The sequence below is a fragment of the Drosophila gunungcola genome, unplaced genomic scaffold (genome assembly GCF_025200985.1).
Source record: "Drosophila gunungcola strain Sukarami unplaced genomic scaffold, Dgunungcola_SK_2 000019F, whole genome shotgun sequence".
Lineage (NCBI taxonomy): Eukaryota > Metazoa > Arthropoda > Insecta > Diptera > Drosophilidae > Drosophila > Drosophila gunungcola.
This window is the reverse complement of record NW_026453201.1, coordinates 596,650-621,031: the sequence shown is the minus strand read 5'-3', so window position 1 is coordinate 621,031 and position 24,382 is coordinate 596,650. Positions and strand designations below refer to the sequence as shown.

General features: G+C 37.1%; 1 protein-coding gene and 1 long non-coding RNA gene across 20 annotated transcripts in view; both read right to left on the bottom strand.

The window, feature by feature from the left end:
• LOC128263826 (uncharacterized) overlaps positions 1-24,382 on the bottom strand; it is a 457,572-nt gene that overhangs the window by 110,502 nt on the left and 322,688 nt on the right. The window contains exon 8 of one of the 19 annotated variants that reach the window (XM_052999099.1): positions 15,638-15,657. The exons of 17 other annotated variants lie outside the window; for them this stretch is intronic. In XM_052999099.1, coding sequence (XP_052855059.1) covers positions 15,653-15,657 — 5 coding nt within the window. In that variant the 3' untranslated portion in view covers positions 15,638-15,652. Of the gene's footprint in view, positions 1-15,637; positions 15,658-18,121; positions 18,516-24,382 lie in introns of those variants that run through there. One more of the 19 variants, XM_052999097.1, reaches the window with a different exon arrangement.
• On the bottom strand, positions 12,107-13,438 carry LOC128263830 (uncharacterized). The gene is made up of 2 exons (XR_008268530.1): positions 12,675-13,438; positions 12,107-12,618 (listed from the first exon to the last, which is right to left on the bottom strand). It is a non-coding gene; the product is annotated as an uncharacterized LOC128263830 (long non-coding RNA).

The window sequence follows — 24,382 nt, the reverse complement described above, 5'->3', positions numbered from 1 at the left end:
CTTTGTAACCGACGAGCTCGCTCAGAGGCTCAAAATTACAAGAGGGGACGTGTGCATGAGTAAAAACGCTGAAAAAATGGTACATCTCAGCTGCCAGGAGGAAGCGTTGGAGTCAATTGACACAACCCTGCAGAAATTTTGGTCTGTGGAGGACTTGCCGCTCAAGGCTAAAGTCCATACTCCTGAGCAACAACTCTGTCAACAACACTTTGAGAAAAATACTCAAAGATTGTCGTCCGGTAGATTTTCGGTTCTTTTGCCGTTCAAATTTGACCCAAATAATTTTGGTTCGTCATACGAAGTTTCGAAACGTAGATTTTGGTCGCTGCAAAGGACCCTTCGCTGAAGAAGATGTATCTTGAATTCATGGAGGAATATGTTTCAATGGGCCACATGTCCCCCACCAATGACAAAATTCCAAATGCTCCGCACTTTTTCATTCGGCACCAATGCGTTCTACGGTCACAAAGTACTTCAACTAAGTTGAGAGTAGTTTTCGATGTATCGAGCCGTACTTCCACGCAGGTAGCGTTGAATGACATCTTGATGGTAGGCCCAACTATCCAAGAGGAGCTGTACTCGACTCTGCTTCAGTTTAGAATGCATAAGTTTGCCCGTGCGGCGGACGTCAAAGAGATGTATCGCCAAGTGATGGTGGACGAAGCTGACCGAAACTTCCAGCTCATAGTATGGAGACGAGATCCTTCCGAGTCCCTAAAAATCTTTAATTAAACACCGTTACATATGGAACTTCGTCAGCACCCTTTTTGGCGAGATGGCGCAAGCAACTCATCCAAAAGCCGCAAAGGTCATTCAGAATGATTTTTATGTTGATGATTTGTTGACTGGCGCCGGATGCGTTGAGGACCTGCAAAGTCTTCGAGACGAAGTTTCTCAGGTCTTGCAAGCGGCAGGCTTTGAATTGGCAAAGTGGTTTTCAAACTGCCCAGAGTTAATGCCACTTATGGCAGAATCAGACGTAACTAAGACCCTTGGCGTGGTTTGGTTATCGGTTTGCTCTGGATCTTTGCGCGACAAAGCGAAATATTTTGTCGGTGACTGCTCGACTTTTCGACCCACTTGGCCTCTTGTGTCCTTTGGTCACAAAGGCAAAGATGTTGTTGCAGGAACTGTTGCTTCGAAAATTAGATTGGGACGAGTCGCTACCGATCCAGTTGCTTACATAGTGGGAGACGTTTAAAGCGACGCTTCTGAAGCTGCCGAAAATTAAGGTATCGCGATTCGTCAGCACAGATCCACAAATCCCGATTCAAATATGTGGTTTCGCTTACGCTTCCATGCGAGCGTTTGGAGCGTACATCTACGTTCGTACTGCTGAAGGTTTGAAAATGTCTTTATTGACCGCCAAATCGAAAGTAGCTCCCCACAAGACAAAAACTTTGCCTCACCTTGAGCTGTGTGCAGCTTTAAGCAGATCTCTATAATCGTGTCAGGCCATTGCTAAATTGTCCCATTGAGTCGAAAGTTCGAAAGTCAACCCAGCAGACATAGTGTCAAGGATGTGACGTAGAGGAGCTTACAACGTTCATTTGGTTCGGTGGATGTTTGTTCTTGCTAGACTTAGAAAATTATTGGCCTGTAAATAAACATTTCGAACTGCCGGCTGATGTTATGTCGATGGAGCTACGCAAATGGCCAATAGCTTTCGTAGTCAGCCCATAGCCAAATTATTTGCTTCGTCTCACCTGAAGCGTCTGAGAGTGTTCGAGTGGGTTTCTCGTTTTATTCAAAGGTGCAGAAAGGTGTCAAAGCCCTTTGTAAAATGTATTTCGCCAAGAGAACTGGATTTCGCTTTTGAGAAAATTGTTGAAGTTATCAAATCTCACGGATTCAGGGACGACATATGTAAAATTCGGAAAAATAAACCGGTAGCAACGAATATTCAAAAGTTAAACCCTTTTCTTCAGGAAAATAAATCGGATTGGTGCTCCTCGACATTGCTACGAGTTGGGGGTCGGTTATTGAATGCTCCTATCCCGTACGAAGCCAAATTCCCGTTGTTGCTGTCTAAAAGCTCACAGTTCGCCAGATCCTATGTGTCATACCTGCACGTTACGAACTGTCACGCTGGCCCACGAGCTCTCGTAAGTCGTCTGCGCGAGAAAATCTGGGTAGTTAATGCTCAAGAAGTCTGCCGACGAACAGTTCGGTCGTGCACGCGCTGCTTTCGCTGTAAGCCGCAACTTTTGACGCAAATTATGGGAAACTTGCCAGCAGATAGACTTCGAGCTCTCCGCCCGTTCAATATTTGTGGCGTTGATTTTTGTGGTCCCTTCAGCACAACGTATCGTATCCGTGGTAAGCCACCGTACAAGTCGTACGTGGCCTTGTTCGTCTGTTTTGCGTCCAAAGCGGTCCACTTAGAATTAGTGTCTGACCTAACCACTGATGCGTTCTTGTTGGCATTTCAAAGGTTCGTGAGTCGTCGCGGGATTCCGGAGAAGGTGTGGTGCGACAACGCCACCAACTTCGTCGGCGCAGGTCGCCACATGAGAGAGTTCCGAGCCCGTCTGGAGAAGCAGGGGGCGGTATCGAAACATTCACATCAAAAAAAGGATGCGAGTTTGCGTTCATACCGCCCAGAGCACCGCACTTTGGCGGACTATGGGAGGCAGGTGTGAAGCCTGCAAAGCACCTGTTCCTTCGGACGGTAGGCCAAGACCTCTTGACCGCGGAGGAGCTCGGAACTCTGCTCACCAGCGTGGAGGCCGTGCTCAACTCCAGGCACCTCGGAGCTCTAAGCAGCGACCCGAACGACGGTGAGGCCCTGACCCCCGGGCATCCGCTCATCGGCGGCCCCACCATCAGCGGCGCTCCAGGACCAGATCAGCCTGACCTGCTTGCGACGATGGCGAGGTGTCTCGTCTCTCAGGCACAGGTTTTGGCAGCGATGGTCCCGGGAGTACATCTCCAGCCTCCAGCAGCGGTCCAAGTGGCACCAGGGGGAGCCCAACATCGTCGTGGTAGCGCTCGTCGTCGTCGCAGAAGACAACCTTCCGCCCCAGCAGTGGAGGATAGGCCGTGTGGTAGCGGTGCACGCCGGCCGATAGCAAGGTTCGCGTGGCAGACGTCAGGGTGTAGGAGGGGAAGTATCGGCGAGCAGTCCACCGACTGGCCTTGTTGCCCATGCTGGGCTGAAGGACGTCGTCCCTTCAGATGGCGCGGTGTTTGCGCACTTGGCGCTTGTATTTGAAATCTCTAGTTGTAGGGCGGGAGCGGGAGCCAATAAAGCTTTCGTCCGTTCGCTCTTGCGAATTCGCCCCGTCTCTCGCCACCGTAGCACAAGTTAGGTTCTAAGAGAAATTATTGAAATACTAAAGTTAGTTATCAATCGAACGTCATCGTAGTCACTCCTTTTCGTCGTCGTGATTTCGAAATAGTTTCTTCACAAATAACGCAAAATAAATCGCCTCGAACTACTGCAGTCACAAGTTTTTCGCGCTGTTAATACAAAACAGTATTAAATGTTCACCCTTTTTAATCATTTTAGTTATTTGCTTATTTATTTCTTCGTCAAAGGTTTGAGGATTTTTGTAGGGATTCCTATATACTGGGTCTTCATGTTTTGTTTGTATTGAATGTTTAATAGTACTTGTAAAAGTCAAATTTTCACTTTCTTTGTACTGTATGTCATTATATTCAAACATATTCTCTTTCTTTTTCGTTCAAATGTTCTAATCTGTTTTCATTGCATTCTTTTAATTCAATTTTAATGGCAAAATTAAATGATTGATCCGTTGATAAGGGCGGATTAAGGCATTCTAATGCGGTCCTATCCTCTTCAATCTCTTTGTTAACTGACGGTGGACTAAGGCATTTTACTGCGGTCTTGTCCTTTTCCATATCATTTTCACCATATTTTATGTAAAGTAATGTGACTCCTAACGTCACTGTTTCTTCTTCATAGTTTGTTTTCGCTTTACTTTCTTTCAAATAATCTCTACCTATTAAAATGTCATAATTCTCAGAAAATTTATTTAAATAAAACTTTTGTTTAACTGGGCATTGCATGGATCCAATGTTATACTTTTATTTAATTCCATTGAACCATTTATTGTGAATACTTCTAATTTCTCATCTTGTTCTTCATTATTTCCAAAATTTGTTGTCATTAAATTGATAGATGACCCTGTATCTATCATAGCTCTAAGAAGTTTTCCTTTAATCATTACTCTGGGGAACAATTTATTCTGTGCACTGTCTTCTCTCGTTGTCTCTTAACACCTGTTAAGCGAACGTTCGGAGAATTATTGGAAGTTGATGCCTGGAAATTTAAGGGGTTTTGGGCCCTACTTAGGTTCCTCCTATACTAATGATAATTTCCCTGATTTTGAGGGGGAATTTGATTTCTGTTTGGTGAACATTGAGGATTTGTTGAATTTGAATTATTATTATTTCTTGGATAATTATTATTGTTGTTTCTTGGATAGCTATAAGAATGCGAATTATTCCTCTGATAATAATAATTTTAATGTGTATTGCCCGAATTCTTTCGACTATCATTGCGCCTGGGTTTATAATTATCAAAATGGCCTAGGACCATTGCTGCTTCTTTTAAATTGGCAAGTGTTGTTATATCTTTATACCCTTGCAGAGGGTATTATAATTTCAGTCAGAAGTTTGCAACGCAGTGAAGGAGACGTTTCCGACCCTATAAAGTATATATATTCTTGATCAGCATCACTAGTAGAGTCGATCTAGCCATGTTGGTCTGTCCGTCCGTCTGTCTGTCTGTCCGTCCGTTTATATGCAAACTAGTCTCTCAGTTTTAAGCTATCTGCATGAAACTTTCCCAAAAGTTGTCTTTCTATTGCAGGTAGTATATAAGTCGGAACGAGCCGGATCGGACGACTATAGCATATAGCTCCCATAGGAACAATCGGAAAAATAAATGAAAAAAAAATATAACTTTGCTGTTTTTTAATTTTTTGTTTAGTTCTTCGACATATAGTTATGGTAAAATATTTTCGATTTACGTTTTAAATTTCATCAAAATCGGACGACTATAGCATATAGCTCCCATAGAAACAATCGGAAAAATAAATGAAAAAAAATTATAACTTTGCTGTTTTTTTTATTTTTTGTTTAGTTCTTCAACATATAGCAATGTTTAATTATTTCAGAATTATGGTATAAATTTGATCAAAATCGGACGTCTATAGCATATAGCTCCCATAGAAATAATAAAAATATATAAAATAACTATCTAATAATTGAGCTGCAAATCATCATAGTTTCAATGTTTTTCAGCACATACTCAAGTAAATCATAATTTAAACGTTTCAAAAGTATTTAATAAATGCAATAGCTGCAAGGGTATATGAACTTCGGCTTGCCGAAGTTTGCTTTCCTTCTTGTTTTGTGAAGTTTCCTTTCGATACAATCCCTAATTGTTTTCTTTAAAGAACTTGTGTAAATAAACTTATCTGTTGGATCTGATTCTAATTCTAACTTATTGTATACATTTGATGATCTGGTTATACCCTTGCAGGGGGTATTATAATTTCAGTCAGAAGTTTGCAACGCAGTGAAGGAGACATCTCCGACCCTATAAAGTATATATATTCTTGATCAGCATCACTAGACGAGTCGATCTAGCCATGTCCGTTTGTCCGTCCGTATGTCCGTCCGTTTATATGCAAACTAGTCTCTCAGTTTTAAAGCTATCTGCATGAAACTTTCCCAAAAGTTGTCTTTCTATTGCAGGTAGTATATAAGTCGGAACGAGCCGGAACGGACGACTATAACATATAGCTTCCATAGGAACAATCGGAAAAATAAGTTTAAAAAAATTATAACTTTGCTGTTTCTTAATTATTTTTTTAGTTCTTCGACATATAGTAGTGGTTAAATATTTGAGAGTTACGGTTTAAATTTCATCAAAATCGGACGACTATAGCATATAGCTCCCATAGGAACAATCGAAAAAATAAATAAAAAACAAGAAAGAAAGCAAACTTCGGCAAGCCGAAGTTCATATACCCTTGCAGCTATTGCATGAATTAAAGACTTTTGAAAACATTTAAATTATGATTTACTTGAGTATATGCTGAAATACATTGAAACTATGATGATTTGCAGCTCAATTATTAGATAGTTATTTTATATATTTTTATTATTTCTATGGGAGCTATATGCTATAGACGTCCGATTTTGATAAAATTTATACCATAATTCTGAAATAACATTGCTATATGTCGAAGAACTAAACAAAAAATTAAAAAACAGAAAAGTTATAATTTTTTTTCATTTATTTTTCCGATTGTTACTATGGGAGCTATATGCTATAGTCGTCCGATTTTGATGAAATTTAAACCGTAATTCTGAAATATTTAACCATTACTATATCTCGAAGAACTAAACAAAAAAGTAAAAAACAGCAAAGTTATAATTTTTTTTCATTTATTTTTCCGATTGTTCCTATGGGTGCTATATGCTATAGTCGTCCGATCCGGCTGGATCCGACATATATACTACCTGCAATAAAAAGACAACTTTTGGGAATGATTCATGCAGATAGCTTTAAAACTGAGAGACTAGTTTGCATATAAACGGACGGACAGACGGACGGGCAGACGGACATGGCTAGATCGACTCTACTAGTGATGCTGATCAAGAATATATATACTTTATAGGGTCGGAAACGTCTCCTTCACTGCGTTGCAAACTTCTGGCTTAAATTATAATACCCTCTGCAAGGGTATAAAAAAAAGCTACACAAAGACCCATCAACCGTGATTTAAGACCATTAGTTTCTCTGGTAATATTGATAGTAATTGTCTAATGATTTTCAATCACTAAAAAATACCGCATGATATTTATTATTTTTTTTTTAATTATATCATTTAATTAACAAGTATTAAAGTCATATTATTGTTAATGCCAGTTTTACTTTCGTTCTTTTAATATCAGAATTTTATTTATTACAGACAAAATTCCTGCACGACTAGTGTTATATTTCCTTTCTTGGTCTGGTTTTCTGGTATCTTTTATGATGCGCAACGACATGAATTTCGCTTTGGTGGCTATGTTTACAAATGGGAGCTATATGCTACAGTCGTCCGATCCGGCTCGTTCCGACTCATATACTACCTGCAAAAGAAATACAACTTTTGGGAAAGTTTCATGCAGATAGCTTTAAAACTGAGAGACTAGTTTGCGTAGAAACGGACAGACGGACATGGCTAGATCGACTCTCCTAGTGATGCTGAACAAGAATATATATATATGGGGTCGGTAATGTCTCCTTCACTGCGTTGCAAACTTCTGATTGAAATTATAATACTTTCTGCAAGGGTATACAAAAATTTAAAAAAAAATGTATTTTTTATACCTACCTTCTGCAAGGGAATAAAAAAATAAATTTATTTTTAAATTTTTTATACCCTTGCAGAGGGCATTTTATATATTCTTGATCAGCATCACTAGGCGAGTCGATCTAGCCATGTCCGTCTGTCCGTTCGTCTATCTAATAATTGAATTGCAAATCATCATAGCTTCAATGTTTTTCAACATATACGCAAGTAAATAATAATTTTAATGTTTTCAAAAAAATTTAATTCTTGCAATAGCTGCAAGGGTATGTGAACTTCGTCCGATCCGGCTCGTTCCGACTTATGTAATACCTGCAACAGAAAGACAACTTTTGTGAAAGTTTCATGCAGACAGCTTTAAAACTGAGAGACTAGTTTGCGTAGAAACGGACGGACAGACGGACATGTTTAGATCGACTTTCCTAGTGATGCTGGTCAAGAATATATACTTTATGGGGTCGGAGATGTCTCCTTCACAGCGTTGCAAGCTTCTGACTGAAATTATAATACCCTCTGCAAGGGTATCAAAAAGGCAAACAGTTTGTACCCAATCAAATTGTCACCGATACCAAAAAGCAAACGCGAGAGCTCCAACGTCGAGATAAAGAGTCCACTATCAACTGATGCACCGACTGATGCACCGACTGATGCACCGACTGATGCACCGACAATTAACATTGAGCGCTTTGCCGAGCAGAGTAAATTGATCTGGACCAATTTGCAAGAATTCTTGCAAGCAATCGGAAATCCAAGAATTACTTAAAATTCTGCTTGAGTGACTGGATGGGAAGAACAAGATTTGAACCGTCTAAACGAAAGGGTACAGCAGCTGGAAGCAAAAGTGACATCTTTTTGATCGATCCATGAACAGGTGCATGTAATGGAGGCAAGGTTCGAAGCTAGGCGGAATGCAGAAAATGCGTGTGATTTGCGTGTACAAGCAATTCCCTTAGTCGCTGGTAAAATGCTGAGGTCTATTTTCAGCACAATGTGTCTCTCACCTTATTTAAGAGCAGCTCCAAGGGTTAGAAACATTTTCCGGGTGTGAAAGACACAGAGGAAAAATACGGCCGATGTTGTAATTGTAAAGATGGAATCGATACATGAGAAAATGCATTTGGTTTGGGCAGCTGGCGCTTACCGAAAGCAGGCAAAACAACTACTAAGTCTGCAATCGCTTGGGATATATTCAAATGCTGCAGTTTATGTAAATGAACAGTTTTTCAACATGGGTTGCTGCTGTATTTACACGCCGGGATCGCTGCGTCGAAAGCTTTGAAGATCTTTCAACTCTATTGGCACCCACTGGTTCTCTTAATTTATCAACAACTTATGATGGTGAATTGATATGAGGAGAATAATTAATGTTTATGTAGAATCTTATAAATAAGACTTATATACGCATGAGTGTATGTGATAAATATGTGGCAATACCGCCAAAGTCTGTTGTAATAATGTTGTTAGGTGTTTTGTATAGTAGTACAAGATTTAAATTTGTCAAGTCAGAAATGATACGAATTCTTCGAAACTACAAGCGTGGCCCCACGATTTTCCATTTCGATAAAATTTCTGTACCGACATTTTCTATGCATGGCCTCATATTCCTGACATATAGAATTGAACTTGACCGCACTGAGCAAACCTACACATGTAGAGAATACAAAAGGATTGACTAGATTAAATGTTGATTGCAATTTCTGTGCTTGGGATGATATATTTCACCTGACAACAGTAGATACAAAACTAGGACTACTTAACTCCAATATTGGCTATTTATATTTATAAAGACCGTGAAAAATTCATTAAAACCATGGCTTAACAATTATATTAAAAAAGACATTTTAAGTAGAGGCAAAGAATTTTTTAAGGACTGCAAACTTTTACAGAATTTTTAAAAACGAAAGAACAGCGGTGAATAGGCTAATCAACAGCGCTAAGCGTGAATACCTATAGGCAAGTCTGGAAAGAATTTAAAATCTTGGGAATTTAAAAATCGGCGATAAAAGATGTTGTAGATGTTGACGACCTTAATAGGAAATACTTGAATATAAATGCACCTGATCCTAACTATAGCATGTGTGTGCCAACAAAGACCATAGATAGTAAAATATTTGCTTTAATTTTGTTCATGCAACTCAGTGTTCTAGAGGCTATTTAACAAATTAAATCTAAAGCTTGGACTTGACTTGATATAAGTCAAAACTTTGTAAAAATACTACTACCAAAAATCATAAGACATCTGCCCCATTTGTTTAATACTGCAAAAACAATGACGGACTTTGCGGCATAGTGGAAAATTGAAAATATTATGCCGATACCAATGTCCAAAAACGAATTTAGACCACTTTTAATTCTGTCATATTTGTCCAAAATTTTTGAAAGTTTTTAATGACAAATAATTTGCTAAATAATTTTCAAACAGGTTTCCGTAAGCAGAGAAACTGTACTACCGCCATTATTAAGAGGATATAGTAGGAAAATGGATAATAGTAAAATAACTTTTTTAACACTAATAGATAATAATAGATTTTGGCAAGCGTTTGATTCAGTTGACCACAGAATACTTATAAAGAAACTGCAAGGAATATTAAACTATTCAAACACAAACGTAAAACTAATTTCCTCGTAGGAAGCTGAATTAATAAAGGAAAAGAAAATCTTTGAGATGAATGTTGACACCTTATTGATTTTAAATTTTAGTTTTTTAAGGAAAAAAAAACTTAAAAACACAAGGCAAGAGTATTTATACAGCATGTTCCGTTTAAGAAATTCACATAACAAAGTAAGCGTTGGGCGAAAACTTGCAAGTTCGGAGGAGCAATTTCTTGTCCATTGTATTCGTATGTGGAGCTCATTCCTCATTCCCTGACAAGCATTAGTAGCCACCACAATGTTATATTAAAATTTAACACACTCAAAACAAACTAAATAAATAAGTAAATAAAAAAAAAAACAAGAAAGGAAGCAAACTTCGACAAGTCGAAGTTTATATACCCTTGCAGCTATTACAAAAATTATATATTCTTGAAAACACTTAAATTTTGATTTATATGCATATTTGTTTAAAAATATTGAATATGCGAGCTATTTGAAATAGTCGTAAAATTTTTAATCAATTTTAAACCGTAAGCCTGAAATAATTTAACATTACTACACCTCGAAAAACTAAAAGAAAATTAAACACGAACGGAAGAAAACTTCGGCAAGCCGAAGCTTTTATGCCCTTGCAGCTATTTCAAAAATGTCATATTCTTGAAAACATTTAAATATTGATTTGTTTGCGTATATGTTTAAAAAAAATTGAGGCTATTATTATTTTCAGCTCAATTATTCGATCGTTTCTATGGCAGCTATTTGATATCGTTTTCCGATTGGAACAAAATTAAATTTGTACTGTATGCAGACTCACCAAGTCAATTGAAGAATATATCACCTAATCACTTCCACGCTCTTATGGGGGTACTTTGCTCACAATAAAGGTAATACTGTTTTTATACTCACAAAATAAATAAATTGAAACAAATTTTAGTTTGGTATATATTTATTCGTTTAACATACGGTACCTTTCAAACTTCCTACGGTAAAAAAATGTCACATTTTTGTTGAGATAAAATTAATATTTTTAATATTCCGGTTTTTTTCATGGGAGCTATATGACATAGTCGTGCGATTTGAATCAAATTTAAACCGTAATTCTAAAAAAAGAAATCATCACTTAACATCGAAAAACTAACTAAAGAAATTTTAAAACAGCTAAGATATAATTTTTTTTTTTCGATTTTACACCCAGCAAAAGAAAGACAACTTTTGGGAAAGTTTCATGCAAATAGCTTTAAAACTGAGAGACTAGTTTGCGTAGAAACGAACGGACAGACGGACGGACAGACGGACATGGCTAGATCGACTCTTCTAGTGTTGCTGATAACACCCTCTGCCAGTGTATAAAATGGGAGAACAAACCCCAAACATGTAGCATGTTGATCAAACGCATACAAATTCGTACATTTTTAAATCAGAAATTGATTAAGTTTTTACACTCACCACTATTCTGCATGATATAGCGGAACATGCACTAAGCTTTCACATAAAAGCTTTAACGACAAAGCTTTGATCTACGTCTTAAGAATCAGAAGTATGACAACGGCTTATTGCAAGCATCTGGGTCAAGCAAATAGATAAGTTTTAACGTTCAGCTCCTATCGCCAGAGATAGCTGAGAAGTCTGATGTGTCGTTCCGTCGAAACTAGCTTGTACCAAGTATTATAGTCGTTTTCACTTTGAAGCTGGTACAAGAGTGTTAAAAGTTATTAAAAGCGTTGAATTATATAAATATTAAAAACGGCCAAAACCCCGAGCTCAAATAAACATTTATTAATTAATTTTTATATGTGTATGCAAAACAAGCTCAAAAGCGCCGCTGATCGGACATCTATGTTCTATAGCTGCTGTAGGATCTATCGGATAAAACATTAAAAATTTATTTTTTTCCGACTAACATGATGTGTTATAATTTGGGTATTCTAAGTTGCTAAAATTCGGTCTGCTGTCTGCCAGCTTTTTTAAAGAGACTAAACTGGCTGAAATTTTAGAAGTTCAGCAACCCAGAGGCTGCTGAAAATTTTTTTTAAGTCGCTGAAAAGCCGGAGTAGTCGCTGTTACCTACTACAATTGAAAAAGCAGCAGGGGTCTCGATATGAAATTAATCTCCAAGTGAGGAGGCCAAAATAATATGCAGGAAAATAATTTTACTGTTTAATAAGGAAACGATATCATTTTTTTCCAAAAAAACAAATTTTTATTTGTTCTTTATTAAATTTGTAACGATATTCAAGAGATATAACAAAAAAATACTTAACAAAACATTATAAAACAAAGGTTTCAAACGAAATAAACAAGTAGGACACACTCGTAATGTCAAGGATAACGCAAAAAAAGATAAAACTTACAATGAAAAAGTATATAACTAGTTTTAAGTCCGGGCTGCGCGCTGGCCATTCAAAAATTAGGTTTTTGCAAAGTGGATAGGTGCATTTTTCTGTTGAATGGTCCATTCTTCAACGAAATAACTCACTCCATCGTATCGAGCGGTAATGGTAACTGGTAGATTCAAATCGAATTTGGAGAGCACTGATGTTTTCATTTACTGCTAAGAATTTAATTCTGTGCTGGTTCCGTTCGTCATATATTAATATATTGTCCGCTTATTTCTGCCACATTTGTCTGCAAGTTCCGTATTGACATCCCTATTTCTCGGAGTGCTAGTATCCTTGCACGCTCGACGTATCTAAACTAAAAATGGTAAATAAATCTAAACAATTTTAATTTTTCGATAAAGCTCACCTAATTTAATTTATGTTTTCGTTAGCAATGGATGCAAAACAAAATAGTTTAATTTGACGTTAGCAACTTTATCCAAAACAATGCAAAGTTAGTTATTTAGTTATTTATATAGCAAAAGCCAACTTCATCTACTAGAAATTATTTGAACTTGTCGGGCATTCTGAGTTGGATATAGCTGTAGTAGGTATTCGACACGCCCAATGTAACCACCTAGGTCGGTTGGATTGCCATCAAAGTAGGGCAACTCTTTAATTTGACGAATTAGTTGGTTCAAATGGATCTCCGATAATTGGATTGGGTTTGCCATTCTGGTTTTGTTAAAGTTTCAATATTTCACTTTAAATTATTTATTTAAGCGAGATTGACCGATTTGGATTTTATGTATTTATGAAGTTTTTCAATATTTCACTTTAAATTTTAGTGGTATTGACCGAATTGGATTTTTCACTGGTTTACGCGACGATTTGCACGTAGAGTCTTTTGCGGATTTCACTTGTGTTTTTAAAAGATTTCTGATTTATTCGTACTGGTCAGGATATACTAGTTGTATAGTATAATCCCTAAGACTAGTTTAAGCCGACGTTTTAACTTTTTCACTTGAAATCCTACCGACTGCGCCAATTAAATATTCGTACTATAAGTTTTACATAAAAAAAAAAACTTTATTTAATTTTATTTATCAACTAGTACAATTATTATTATTTGGAAGAACACGTCCTAATTGTTTTAGGTCTCAAACTGAACTCGCTTCTTAACTTAAACTTCTTTGACGATCATACCTCGGTTTTGAGCTTTAGAGCTTTCTAAGAGTGGAGTTGGCGTTAATTGAGTGAGTTTTCTAATTGCCCTTTGGATTGTCGATTGATAATGCCCCAGCCACTCAATCCAATTGTTTAGTCTAGAATCTTGGGGTTTTGCTCGCATGGTAATTTTCCATTGGGATCCGAAAGTGTGGGAACGAACTGATAACGTAATTTGATTCGTTCTGGATGATTAGTCTAAGGCTTGGGTACATTTGCAATTAGATATCGGCTGATTCGTTTTGGATGTTTAGTCTAAGGCTTGGGTACATTTGCAATTAGATATCGGCTGATTTGGGTACTAAGGGTGTATGTGTGTGTAGGTGTGTGGACATGTGCATAAGAGTTATATGGGATTATGGATATGTCACTATATATACATAGATAGATAGATACAGTATACTAGACTGAAAATTTATTACAATTTTGTGTTAACGAAAACGCGATGCTTGGTGATTGCAGTAGAACGGCGGATTTTTTTGCGTAAAAAACTTTGAGAAAAATTAGCGGCGACGGAAAGGAGTGGCCTTGATGATGTTCAATTGATTACTAACATATAATCTTCAAAAAATTTCTCTTAGAACCTATGTTAAGCTAAGTGGCGAGAGACGGGACGAATAAAAACTTTATTGGCTCCACTCTTGCCTTACAACTATACATTTCAAATTAAAGCGCCAACACCGCAACCTCTGAAGGGACGTCGTCCTTCAGGACAGAGCGGGCAAGGGCGACAGCCGATGGACAGCTCGCCGGTATTCTCCATCTTGCGCCCGCACGTCCGCCACCCGAACCTTTTTATCGGCGTGCACCGCTACCACTCGCCCGATCCTCCACTGCTGGGGAGGAAGGTTGTCCTCGGCGACGACGACCATTTCTTCCTCGCCAATGTTTGGCTGCTTCTGGTGCCACTTAGATCTCTTGTGCAGGATAGAGATGTACACCCAAGACCATCGCCGCCGATGTGATGATGCCCGGGGGTCGACTATCCTAGTGATGCTGATCAAGAATAAATATACTTTATAGGGTCACTGCGTTGCAAACTTCTGACTGAAATTATAATACCCTCTGCAAGTGTATAAAAAGGAAGAACAAACCCCACACATGTCGCATGTTGATCAAACGCATACAAATTCGTACATTTTTAAATCAGAAATTGATTAAGTTTTTACACTCACCACTATTCTGCATGATATAGCGGAACATGCACTAAGCTTTCACATAAAAGCTTTAAAGACAAAGCTTTGATCTCCGTCTTAAGAGTCAGAAGTATGACAACGGCTTATTGCAAGCATCTGGGTCAAGCAAATAGATAAGTTTTAACGTTCAGCTCCTATCGCCAGAGATAGCTGAGAAGTCTGATGTGTCGTTCAGTCGAAACTAGCTTGTACCAAGTATCATAGTCGTTTTCACTTTGAAGCTGGTACAAGAGTGTTAAAAGTTATTATAAACGTTGAATTATTAAAGACGGCCAAAACCCCGAGCTCAAATAAACTTTGAATAACTAATTTTTATATGTGTATGCAAAACAAGTTCAAAAGCGCCGCTGATCGGACATCTATGTTCTATAGCTGCTGTAGGATCTATCGGATAAAACATTAAAAATTTATTTTTTTCCGACTAACATGATGTGTTACAATTTGGGTATTCTTAGTTGCTAAAATTCGGTCTGCTGTCTGCCAGCTTTTTCAAAGAGACTAAGCTGGCTGAAATTTTAGAAGTTCAGCAACCCAGAGGCAAAAAAAAACTTAACAAAACATTATAAAACAAAGGTTTCAAACGAAATAAACAAGTTGGACCCACTCGTAATGTCAAGGATAACGCAAAAAAGGATAAAACTTACAATGAAAAAGTATATAACTAGTTTTAAGTCCGGGCTGCGCGCAGGCCATTCAAAAATTAGGCTTTTGCAAAGTGGATAGGTGCATTTTTCTGTTGAATGGTCCATTCTTCAACGAAATAACTCACTCCATCGGTTCGAGCGGTATTGGTAAATGGTAGATTCAAATCATATTTGGAGAGCACTGATGTTTTCATTTACTGCTAACAATTTAATTCTGTGCTGGTTCCGTTCGTCATATATTTATATATTGTTCGCTTATTTTTGCCACATTTGTCTGCAAGTTCCGTATTGACACCCCCATTTCTCGGAGTGCTAGTATCCTTGCACGCTCGACGTATCTAAACTAAAAATGGTAATTAAATCTAAACAATTTTAATTTTTCTATAAAGCTCACCTAATTTAATTTATGTTTTCGTTAGCAATGGATGCAAAATAAAATAGTTTAATTTGACGTCAGCAAATTTATCCAAACCAATGCAAAGTTATTTAGTTATTTATTTAGCAAAAGCCAACTTCATCTACTAGAAATAATTGGAGAAAAAAACTTATCTTTGCCTAGGCCTCACTCAGAGTCCAAACGACAAGTATATATATATATATATATATAAATTTTTAATTTTGTATTGAACCAGTGTGCCAATTTTATTTTTTTCTTTGTACTTGTCGTTTGGACTCTGAGTGAGGCCTAGGCCTATAAATATATATTTATATATATTCCTATATATCCATATACGTCGTACGTCGACCTATGTGTGATTTTGGACGTGCGAGCATTTTCTTTAAAAAAATTTCTTTTATTGTATTTTTAGAAATACTTTCACTTTATAAAGGAATGAAAATTTGCTCACATTTGTTTATTCTTCGATTTTTCACATTTAACAGAAAAAACTTGAAATCTGTCACACGATTATTGCGTGGGTGGGTACGAGGGTTTGACAACAGTCAATACAAACCATGGTCTGAACATTTTTGGACCTTCATAGTGTTTACTGTGAAAGATTTGGGTAAGATTGGTTAAACGGTTTGATAGTTAGAGTTAATGCGTAGGTGTGTGCGATGGTGGAGTGGGACAGGACAATTTATGGCTATAAACCATCCATCTATAAACCAACTAAGACAAATATATTATGAAAGGTTTCATCAAATTCGGTTCGGCGGGTTATGAGTGATGGAATTACAAAGAAATGTGCATTGATATATATATAAGTTAAAAGATTGATTATGATTTTTATATAAAAAAATATAACTTTTCTTTATTGAGTTGGATTAAGAACTAACTTACTTAGATTAAACAATTGTTTTTATAGCTACGCGTCGCTCCATCGCTGCCGCCGTCTCTGCCGCTGTTGATGTTTCTGCTGACGTTCTTTCATATTATTGGTTGCTGCTCTTGGTCGCCGTCGCCGTTGGCCAAACTTAATTGTAATTGGCCAGTGCATTTTAATTATAGTTTTTGTTGTATGCACTAAGTTGAGTTCGATCAACTTTGGAAATTGGCTATTCTGCATTCCCACGATCGCTGACCAAAAGGTGCAAGCTAAGTTCGTTAGAACTTTATTGAGAGCATTGCTCTGCTGTTAGTTGTGCAATTAATGCTCTCTTCTTCGGTTTGGGAAATTCTATTATTGAGGGCATTGCTTTGCTGTTTGTTGTGCAATCAATGCTTACTCATTTCCTCTGTCTGAGAAATTGTATTATTTTGGGTGTTAACTCTTCCTTCCTTAAACGCGACTGTCCTCGGTCGCAACGTAGTAGAGTACAGGTCCGGAGTGCGTGGGCTTTTCTTGCGTTTCTGGCACGGAAACTGGTGTCCTTTCCGTTGACCTACGTCTTTGTAGGAGTTCCGTGATTGATCCTATTATAAGTAGTAGTAGGATGATGGCGGATCCGTAGCTAACGGGAGATTCTATGGTTGCCTTGCTTCTTAATTTTTCCAGCGCTTTTGTGTTGTTAATGTTGAGTTCCTTGACCATTTGTAGTGAGAGAACTTCCTCTAACTTAGTCTTTTCGCCCAATAGTTGGAATAACGGAGGTTCTGGTTCGACTACGTTGATTTCCTTTGACTTGAAGATGGTTTCACCAATTGTTACCGTCGAATTACGATATTGTATTATGAAAGAGCCTTGCAGTTGTAGAAGTTTTTCATCTAGTGAGACTGGTCCATTGAAGTTGTTTAGCAGGATGGTGCCTGGTAGTATTTCTTCGAAATCCGGTATATGTTGATTGTTGATCATCTTACATTCTGGTTCTCGAAGGTTTAATAGAGCGTTTACGCAAGTATCATTGCTTAAATCTAACAAATTTTCTGAATTACAAATTGTCTTATCATTATAGGATTCACAAGGTTTAATTATTGCCAATAATTGTCTCTTACATTCTAAAAAATTTTCATATTTTATATCATTGATTATTTGGGCTTTTTTTATTGCTTTAATTTTTAAAGTTCTACAATTATCTGATTCAATGGTTGGTAAGCTAATAATGTAAATAAGGTCGTTGCCATTTGTGGCTAACTTGATTCGAGCAAATTCCAATAATTCTTCTATGTTAAAAAATAAGTTATTTTCTTTTTTAAAAATTTCTTCCACTATTTTGGTTTCTGTGTTTGTAAGTACAAATGAATTTATTGTATTTGATTTGGCCCATGTAATTGCGTATATTATGTTAATTATTTCTTCTTTTATTAATTGAATTTTATACTTTAAAATATTTGCTTTCTGATTTATGATTTCTTCCGAGCTCTGGGTAATTTTCAACATTGCATTAGTAGCGTTAGTAAGTTGGTTTATTTTTTGCTTAATTAATCTGTTAATTACTACTTGTCTATTGTTGTTTTCTAGCTGCTCATTTATCTTGTCTTCTAAGATCTGATAGTCGTGGTGATCTGGCGATCCCGCCAGCCATTTCCATGCAGTACCTATTGCTTCTATTGCCCTTTATTGAGTTTGGAGTATGCGTAAATCCGTTTGGATTTGTTTTAGTTCATAGGAAAGATATGGGTGTAATGGATGAGATGGGGTGAGTGAATGAAATGATTCTTCTAACTTCGCCAGAGTTTCTTCATAGCTTTGTAGGTTAAAGATGTGGATGATTTTAAATGTTCCGTCTTGTTTAGCCGCTAATCCGGTTTCGAGTGAGATGATTTGTGAATTGGAATAGTCGAGGACTGTAGTTATTCCCAAGCATGTTGGTAAAAATAATCTGAAAAATTATGTTCTTATATTATTTTTATGTATGATTTTTCCGGTTTGTGTTTTAATGGTGGTCGTTCTATTTTCCGCTACTTTCTCGGTTTTGTATCTCGGTGTAAGTTTAGTTCCTAATCTTTTATCTATTTTTACATGTACAGTTTCGCCTGGCTTAAAAAGTTTTGGTAATATTTTTCCTTGATTATGGTATTCGAGGTCGGCTGTTTGTTTATTTTTAATTTTCTTTTTTATTTCTTCTCGTTTCTTTTCTATGTCTTCTGTTGAACTAGAGATTGTGCTTCTGAAAAATATGTCTATGGGTCTTTCTTTTGTTACAGAATGTATCGATTTATTATATTCTTGAACTGCTTTAAAGATTAAATCTTCAAATGATATGCTCCCGTTGTCTTTTTTGAGACACCGCATGATTTCAGATAGGGTTGAATGAAACCTTTCTATTTGTCCGTTACTTGTCGATGCGTACGGTGCGGTGGTGTGTAATGATATTTTGAGTTCATCTTCTAACATAAAATTTATTGCTGCTGAGCCAAATGATCGTTCGTTGTCCATTATTATCCATTTCGGCATACCGAAAGCAATTAACATTTCCCTCAACGGATTTTTAATATCTTCAGATGCTCTTGACTCTAAAATTTTTACTTGAACAAATTTTGAAAACTTGTCAATTCCCGTTAAAACTCTATGTTTTTCGGTAATATAAATATCTATGTGAACTATTTCTCCTGGGTAATTAGGAATAGGGGTCGGTTGGATTTCTCCTTTTGGGGGGTGTCTATCGTATTTTGATTCTTTACAAGTTTGACAGGCTTGAACTATTGCTTGGATTTTCTTGGTAAGTTGTGGAAAGAAATAATTCTTCAAAATTTGTAATTTGTTCTCTTTTGCATCTCTATGGGCTCGTTTATGTTCGAGGGTAATTATTTCGTTTTGTTGGGACTCCGAAGTTACGTCGTCTATTTCGTTTTGAGTAAACCTTACCTTGTATGATTTAAAATAGGTAGGGTAAATGTTTTGAATTTTTCCCATTACCTCTTCGAATGTAATGATTCCGTTTATAAGCTTAGGATCAAGTTTACTAGTTAAAATTGCAATAAGTTTTTCTTCCGTGTAAGATTTTTGTTTAATTATGTGTCTGTGGTATGTTGGGAATGGCATTTCGAAGCTATAGGAATCTGTATCGGCAGTCAGTAATAATAATTGGTTTTTAAATACGTTAATTGGAGCTTCTACTGAAAATATGAGGTTGTGTGACGAGCTTTCGTCGCTATTGGCTGATGCTGAGGAGCTGATTGAATTAATTTCTGCGGGGGCCCGGGACAACGCGTCCGCTACCACATTAGCTATTCCGGGCTTGTACCTGATCTCGTGGTTATACTCGCCAATGAGGTCTCTCCAGCGTTTAAGCTTAGCGTTATGGTTATTTACGCTATTCGAAAAACTCAAGGGTTGGTGAACCGTGTATATTACCACTTTTGAATACCCGTAAAGATAATGTCTTAAACTTTGGAGCGCCCAAACGATCGCGAGCATCTCTCTTTCGTTAGTTGCGTAGTTCTCTTCAGTCTTTGACAGGGTGCGTGAAATGAACGTTATTGGCCTATGATTTTGTTCCAATACTGCGCCTATTGCGTAACTTGAAGCGTCAGTAGTCAATTGAAATTCTTTTCCGAAATCTGGATAGGCAAGGGTAACCTCCCTGGAGATGAGAGTATTTTTAAGTTTCTCGAATGCTGTAATCGCATCTTTGCTCAAGTTGATAGCAGTTCTGCTTGACTTGGTCTTAGATATCCGGCCTTCTTCGCCTCTTAGAAGAATGGTTAGGGGTTTTGCTATTTTGGCGTAATCTTTTATGAACCGCCTATAATAACCTGTCATGCCCAAAAAGGAACGGAGATCTTTTAATGTTTTTGGGACTGGAAATTTTGTAATCGCTTTTATTTTATCTATGTTGGTTTTTACTCAATTTTCTGATATTGTGTACCCCAAGAAGTCTACTCCGTATTTAAAAAAAGGGCATTTCTCTATTTGAACCCTCATATTTGCGTTTTGTTGCGTTGAAAATACTCTTTCCAAATTTTTGCCGTGCTCCACTTCGTTTTTGCTAAAGACTATAATATCATCAACGTATACATAGCAAATTTTCCCTATGTATTCTCTCAATATGTCGTCTAACGCTCTTTGAAAAATGGAAGGGGAATTTTTCAAACCGAATGGGAGTCTCGTAAATTCATATTTTCCGCCATTTACCGCGAATGCTGTTTTTTCTATGTCTGTATCTTTCAGTGGTATTTGATGAAAACCGCTCTTGAGATCTAATACCGAAAAATATTTGTTGTCCCCGAGCTGCGCAATAATTTCTCCAATTTCGGGTATGGGATACCGATCTGAGATAGTAACTTCATTAAGTTTCCTATAATCAATTACTAATCTGTACTTTTTTTCTTCGGACTGGCCGGACTTTTTCGGAACTACCCAGACAGGTGCATTATATGGTGATCTTGAAGGTCTTATAATACCATCTCTTAGCATCTCAGTTATTTGTTTTTCTACCTCTTGTTTGAGTGATATTGGGTATGGGTAATGTTTTCCGTAAACTGGAGAATCTGATGAAGTTCTGATCTCACCTACTACTTTAGTTGTGTATGCTAACTTTGAATCGGGATCTGCGAAGAGGATTTTGTGGCTTTGTACGAGGAGTTTTATTATTGATTTTTGTGACTCGGTCATATGGCTGACTTGCGGTCCAATTGTATTTACTGCTTGTGTCACTAGTTGATGAATTTTAATTTTGCGTTTATTTCCGAGAATTAATATATCATTTTTTACATCTATTATTGCTCCTAGTCTTTTCATTGTGTCATTGCCCAAGATACCATGAAAGGTTTTCAGGGTGTCTAGTAAAAAGAATTTCATGGGTGTATCCGAAATATTAGCGAGCTTAAGTATTGCGTGTTGTGTTATTTTATTGTTACCACCGACTGAACTAACTGAAAAAGTGTTCTCATTTGGCTTTGGATTTGGTACTTATTGATTTTGAATATAATTTTGATTAGAGCCCGTGTCGATTAAGAATTTTAGAATTTTTCCGTTCCCCGTGGTTACTTTAAAGTAAGGTAGTGAGGAACGATTTATTCTAAAAAATAAAGTTCTGACATATCTATGTATTCTTGTTGTTCGTTATCGCTTTGCCATACATATTCCTCCTGAAGTTTGTTAACGTTATTTTCTTCTGCCAACTGATAATACTCTTGTTCTGAACTTGATGAAGCTTCATCTGAATTTTGCTGCGCGTTACTTCCTGTCTCTGGTTGAATATGGAACTGTCTTGGCATCTTGTTATTATTTCGGGCATTAGCGGTGCTGAGAGGTCTTTTCCCTGCATAATCATTATTTGCTGGTTTGTTCATATAATTTATATGACGTGATCGAACTGACTGATCTACGTCCATAGGTACCGGTTTCGGTTGTGGTCGTGGCGGAGGTTTTGGTATGTTATAGGACGCTACTACACCGGATTGGTTTGTATAAGGTTGACTATAAGATTTGAATTGGTTAGTTTGAGTAATTAGGGGTTTTCCGGATTGGTTTGGGTTATGGTAGAGATGCGGATGGAAATTTTGTTTGACGGCTACCATCCGATATGGTTGTTGAGGTTTAGGTGGTAGCATGGGTGCCCTCCCTAAATACGGAGTTTTTGGTGTCTGGTTATTCCTAGCATTTTGATTCTCTAGCAGACTGCATAAATGTAGAGCGTGTCCTAAGTCATGTGGTTCTTTAATGGCCAGCAATTGTGCCAGGTTTCCATTAAGTCCTCTGACAAAAGTGTCTAAGGCTTTTTCCCTATACATGGCTGTCAGAGATTGTATAGTTTCTTGTGAGGCATCTAAGCTGCCAATTTGGTTCAGAATTAGTGATAATTGTTGATAGACTGCCTGATAATATTTATCTATAGTATTGTTACCTTGGTTAAGAGCATATAGTTGATATTCTAAGGTCTTTAAGTCGCGCTTGTCGGCGAAGTGCGCTGTTAGGCATTTTGAAATAGCTGTCCAATCTAAGGGGGTATTATATGATTCTAATACTGCGTCCGCTTGACCAGTAATTTTGTTACGGATTGCTAAAAGAATTCCATAATATTTTGGTGAACCAATTCTGTTTTCATAGATTTTTAACACCCTCTCGACACTTTTCCTCCATGATGAATATTCACTTTTGTTTCCTGAAAAGTCTCTAAGTGTCCGAACAATGTCTGGTAATGTATCTAACTCACTAAGATTGTGCGTTAATTCTCATTTAATTGTTTGGTCTGTATATTTGGAAAAATCTTTATTTGGATTAAGTATTTCCTTTACTAGTTTACTGAGATTTGTCTCTAAGATTGTTTTTATTTTTTCCTCAATGTCCCTCTCGGTCATGATTCGTGTGTTTATTTGTGTGGAACTGGCTGATGAGGGTCCGGTAAGATTCGCGAGTCTGTCTGCCAAATCTTGTTCGGTCATTTTGGGTATGGATATATGAGCAGCGAAAAGTTTAATTTAATTTTTTAATTTTAGTTATTCAGAATTCGGAAGTTGTCTTCCAAGAATTAGGGTGTGCGATTTTTTATTACCTTTGTAATTATTGTGTGGGAATTTTTATTTTCCCTATATTTTGGATTTTTTTCTTTTTAACTCACTAAAATATGTCTTCTACACTTTATATTTGGGTAAAACTTTTTCTTCTTTGAATATTTTTCGATTAAATATTTTTTATGTTTTTGTTAATAAATTGCTTAAAACTATTCTTACAGTAGTAACATATCTCGGCGTGCTCTCGTGATGACAGGCTCGGCAGATTCCGTTTTATCCCACTCTGCAACGATCTCTCCTGAGTGTGAGTTTACTAAGGGGCCTTCTCTGTACCTTAATTCACGTTCCCTTCGAACGGATACTAAAGGGATCACGGCGATAAAATTTGGCCTGATTATTCCACCGGGTACAAGTCCTGTTTTTTTTTTCAGGAGTGACAATTTGCGGCGTTTTTTAAACGGCACTTTTGCACTTCCGAATCTCGGTATTTTTGGTTTTTTACTTCTCACTGATTAGGCGGAGGTTTGAAACGAAACGTCAGAATTTTTTACTTTCTGAACTTCGCGAGACGCGGAACTTGTTATCCTTTCGCGGTTTTAATCAGGTCCCTGCTCGGGCGCCAGTTAAAAGATTGATTATGATTTTTATATAAAAAAATCTAACTTTTCTTTATTGAGTTAGATTAAGAACTAACTTACTTAGATTAAACAATTGTTTTTATAGCTACGCGTCGCTCCATCGCTGCCGCCGTCTCTGCCGCTGTTGATGTTTCTGCTGACGTTCTTTCATATTATTGGTTGCTGCTCTTGGTCGCCGTCGCCGTTGGCCAAACTTAATTGTAATTGGCCAGTGCATTTTAATTATAGTTTTTGTTGTATGCACTAAGTTGAGTTCGATCAACTTTGGAAATTGGCTATTCTGCATTCCCACGATCGCTGACCAAAAGGTGCAAGCTAAGTTCGTTAGAACTTTATTGAGAGCATTGCTTTGCTGTTTGTTGTGCAATTAATGCTCTCTTCTTCGGTTTGGGAAATTCTATTATTGAGGGCATTGCTTTGCTGTTTGTTGTGCAATCAATGCTTACTCATTTCCTCTGTCTGAGAAATTGTATTATTTTGGGTGTTAACTTATATATACATAGATAGATAGATAAAGTATACTAGACTGAACATTTATAACATTTTGTGTTATCGAAAACGCGATGCTTGTGATTGCAGTAGAACGGTGGATTTTTTTGCGTAAAAAACTTTGAGAAAAATTAGCGGCGACGGAAAGGAGTGGCTTTGATGAT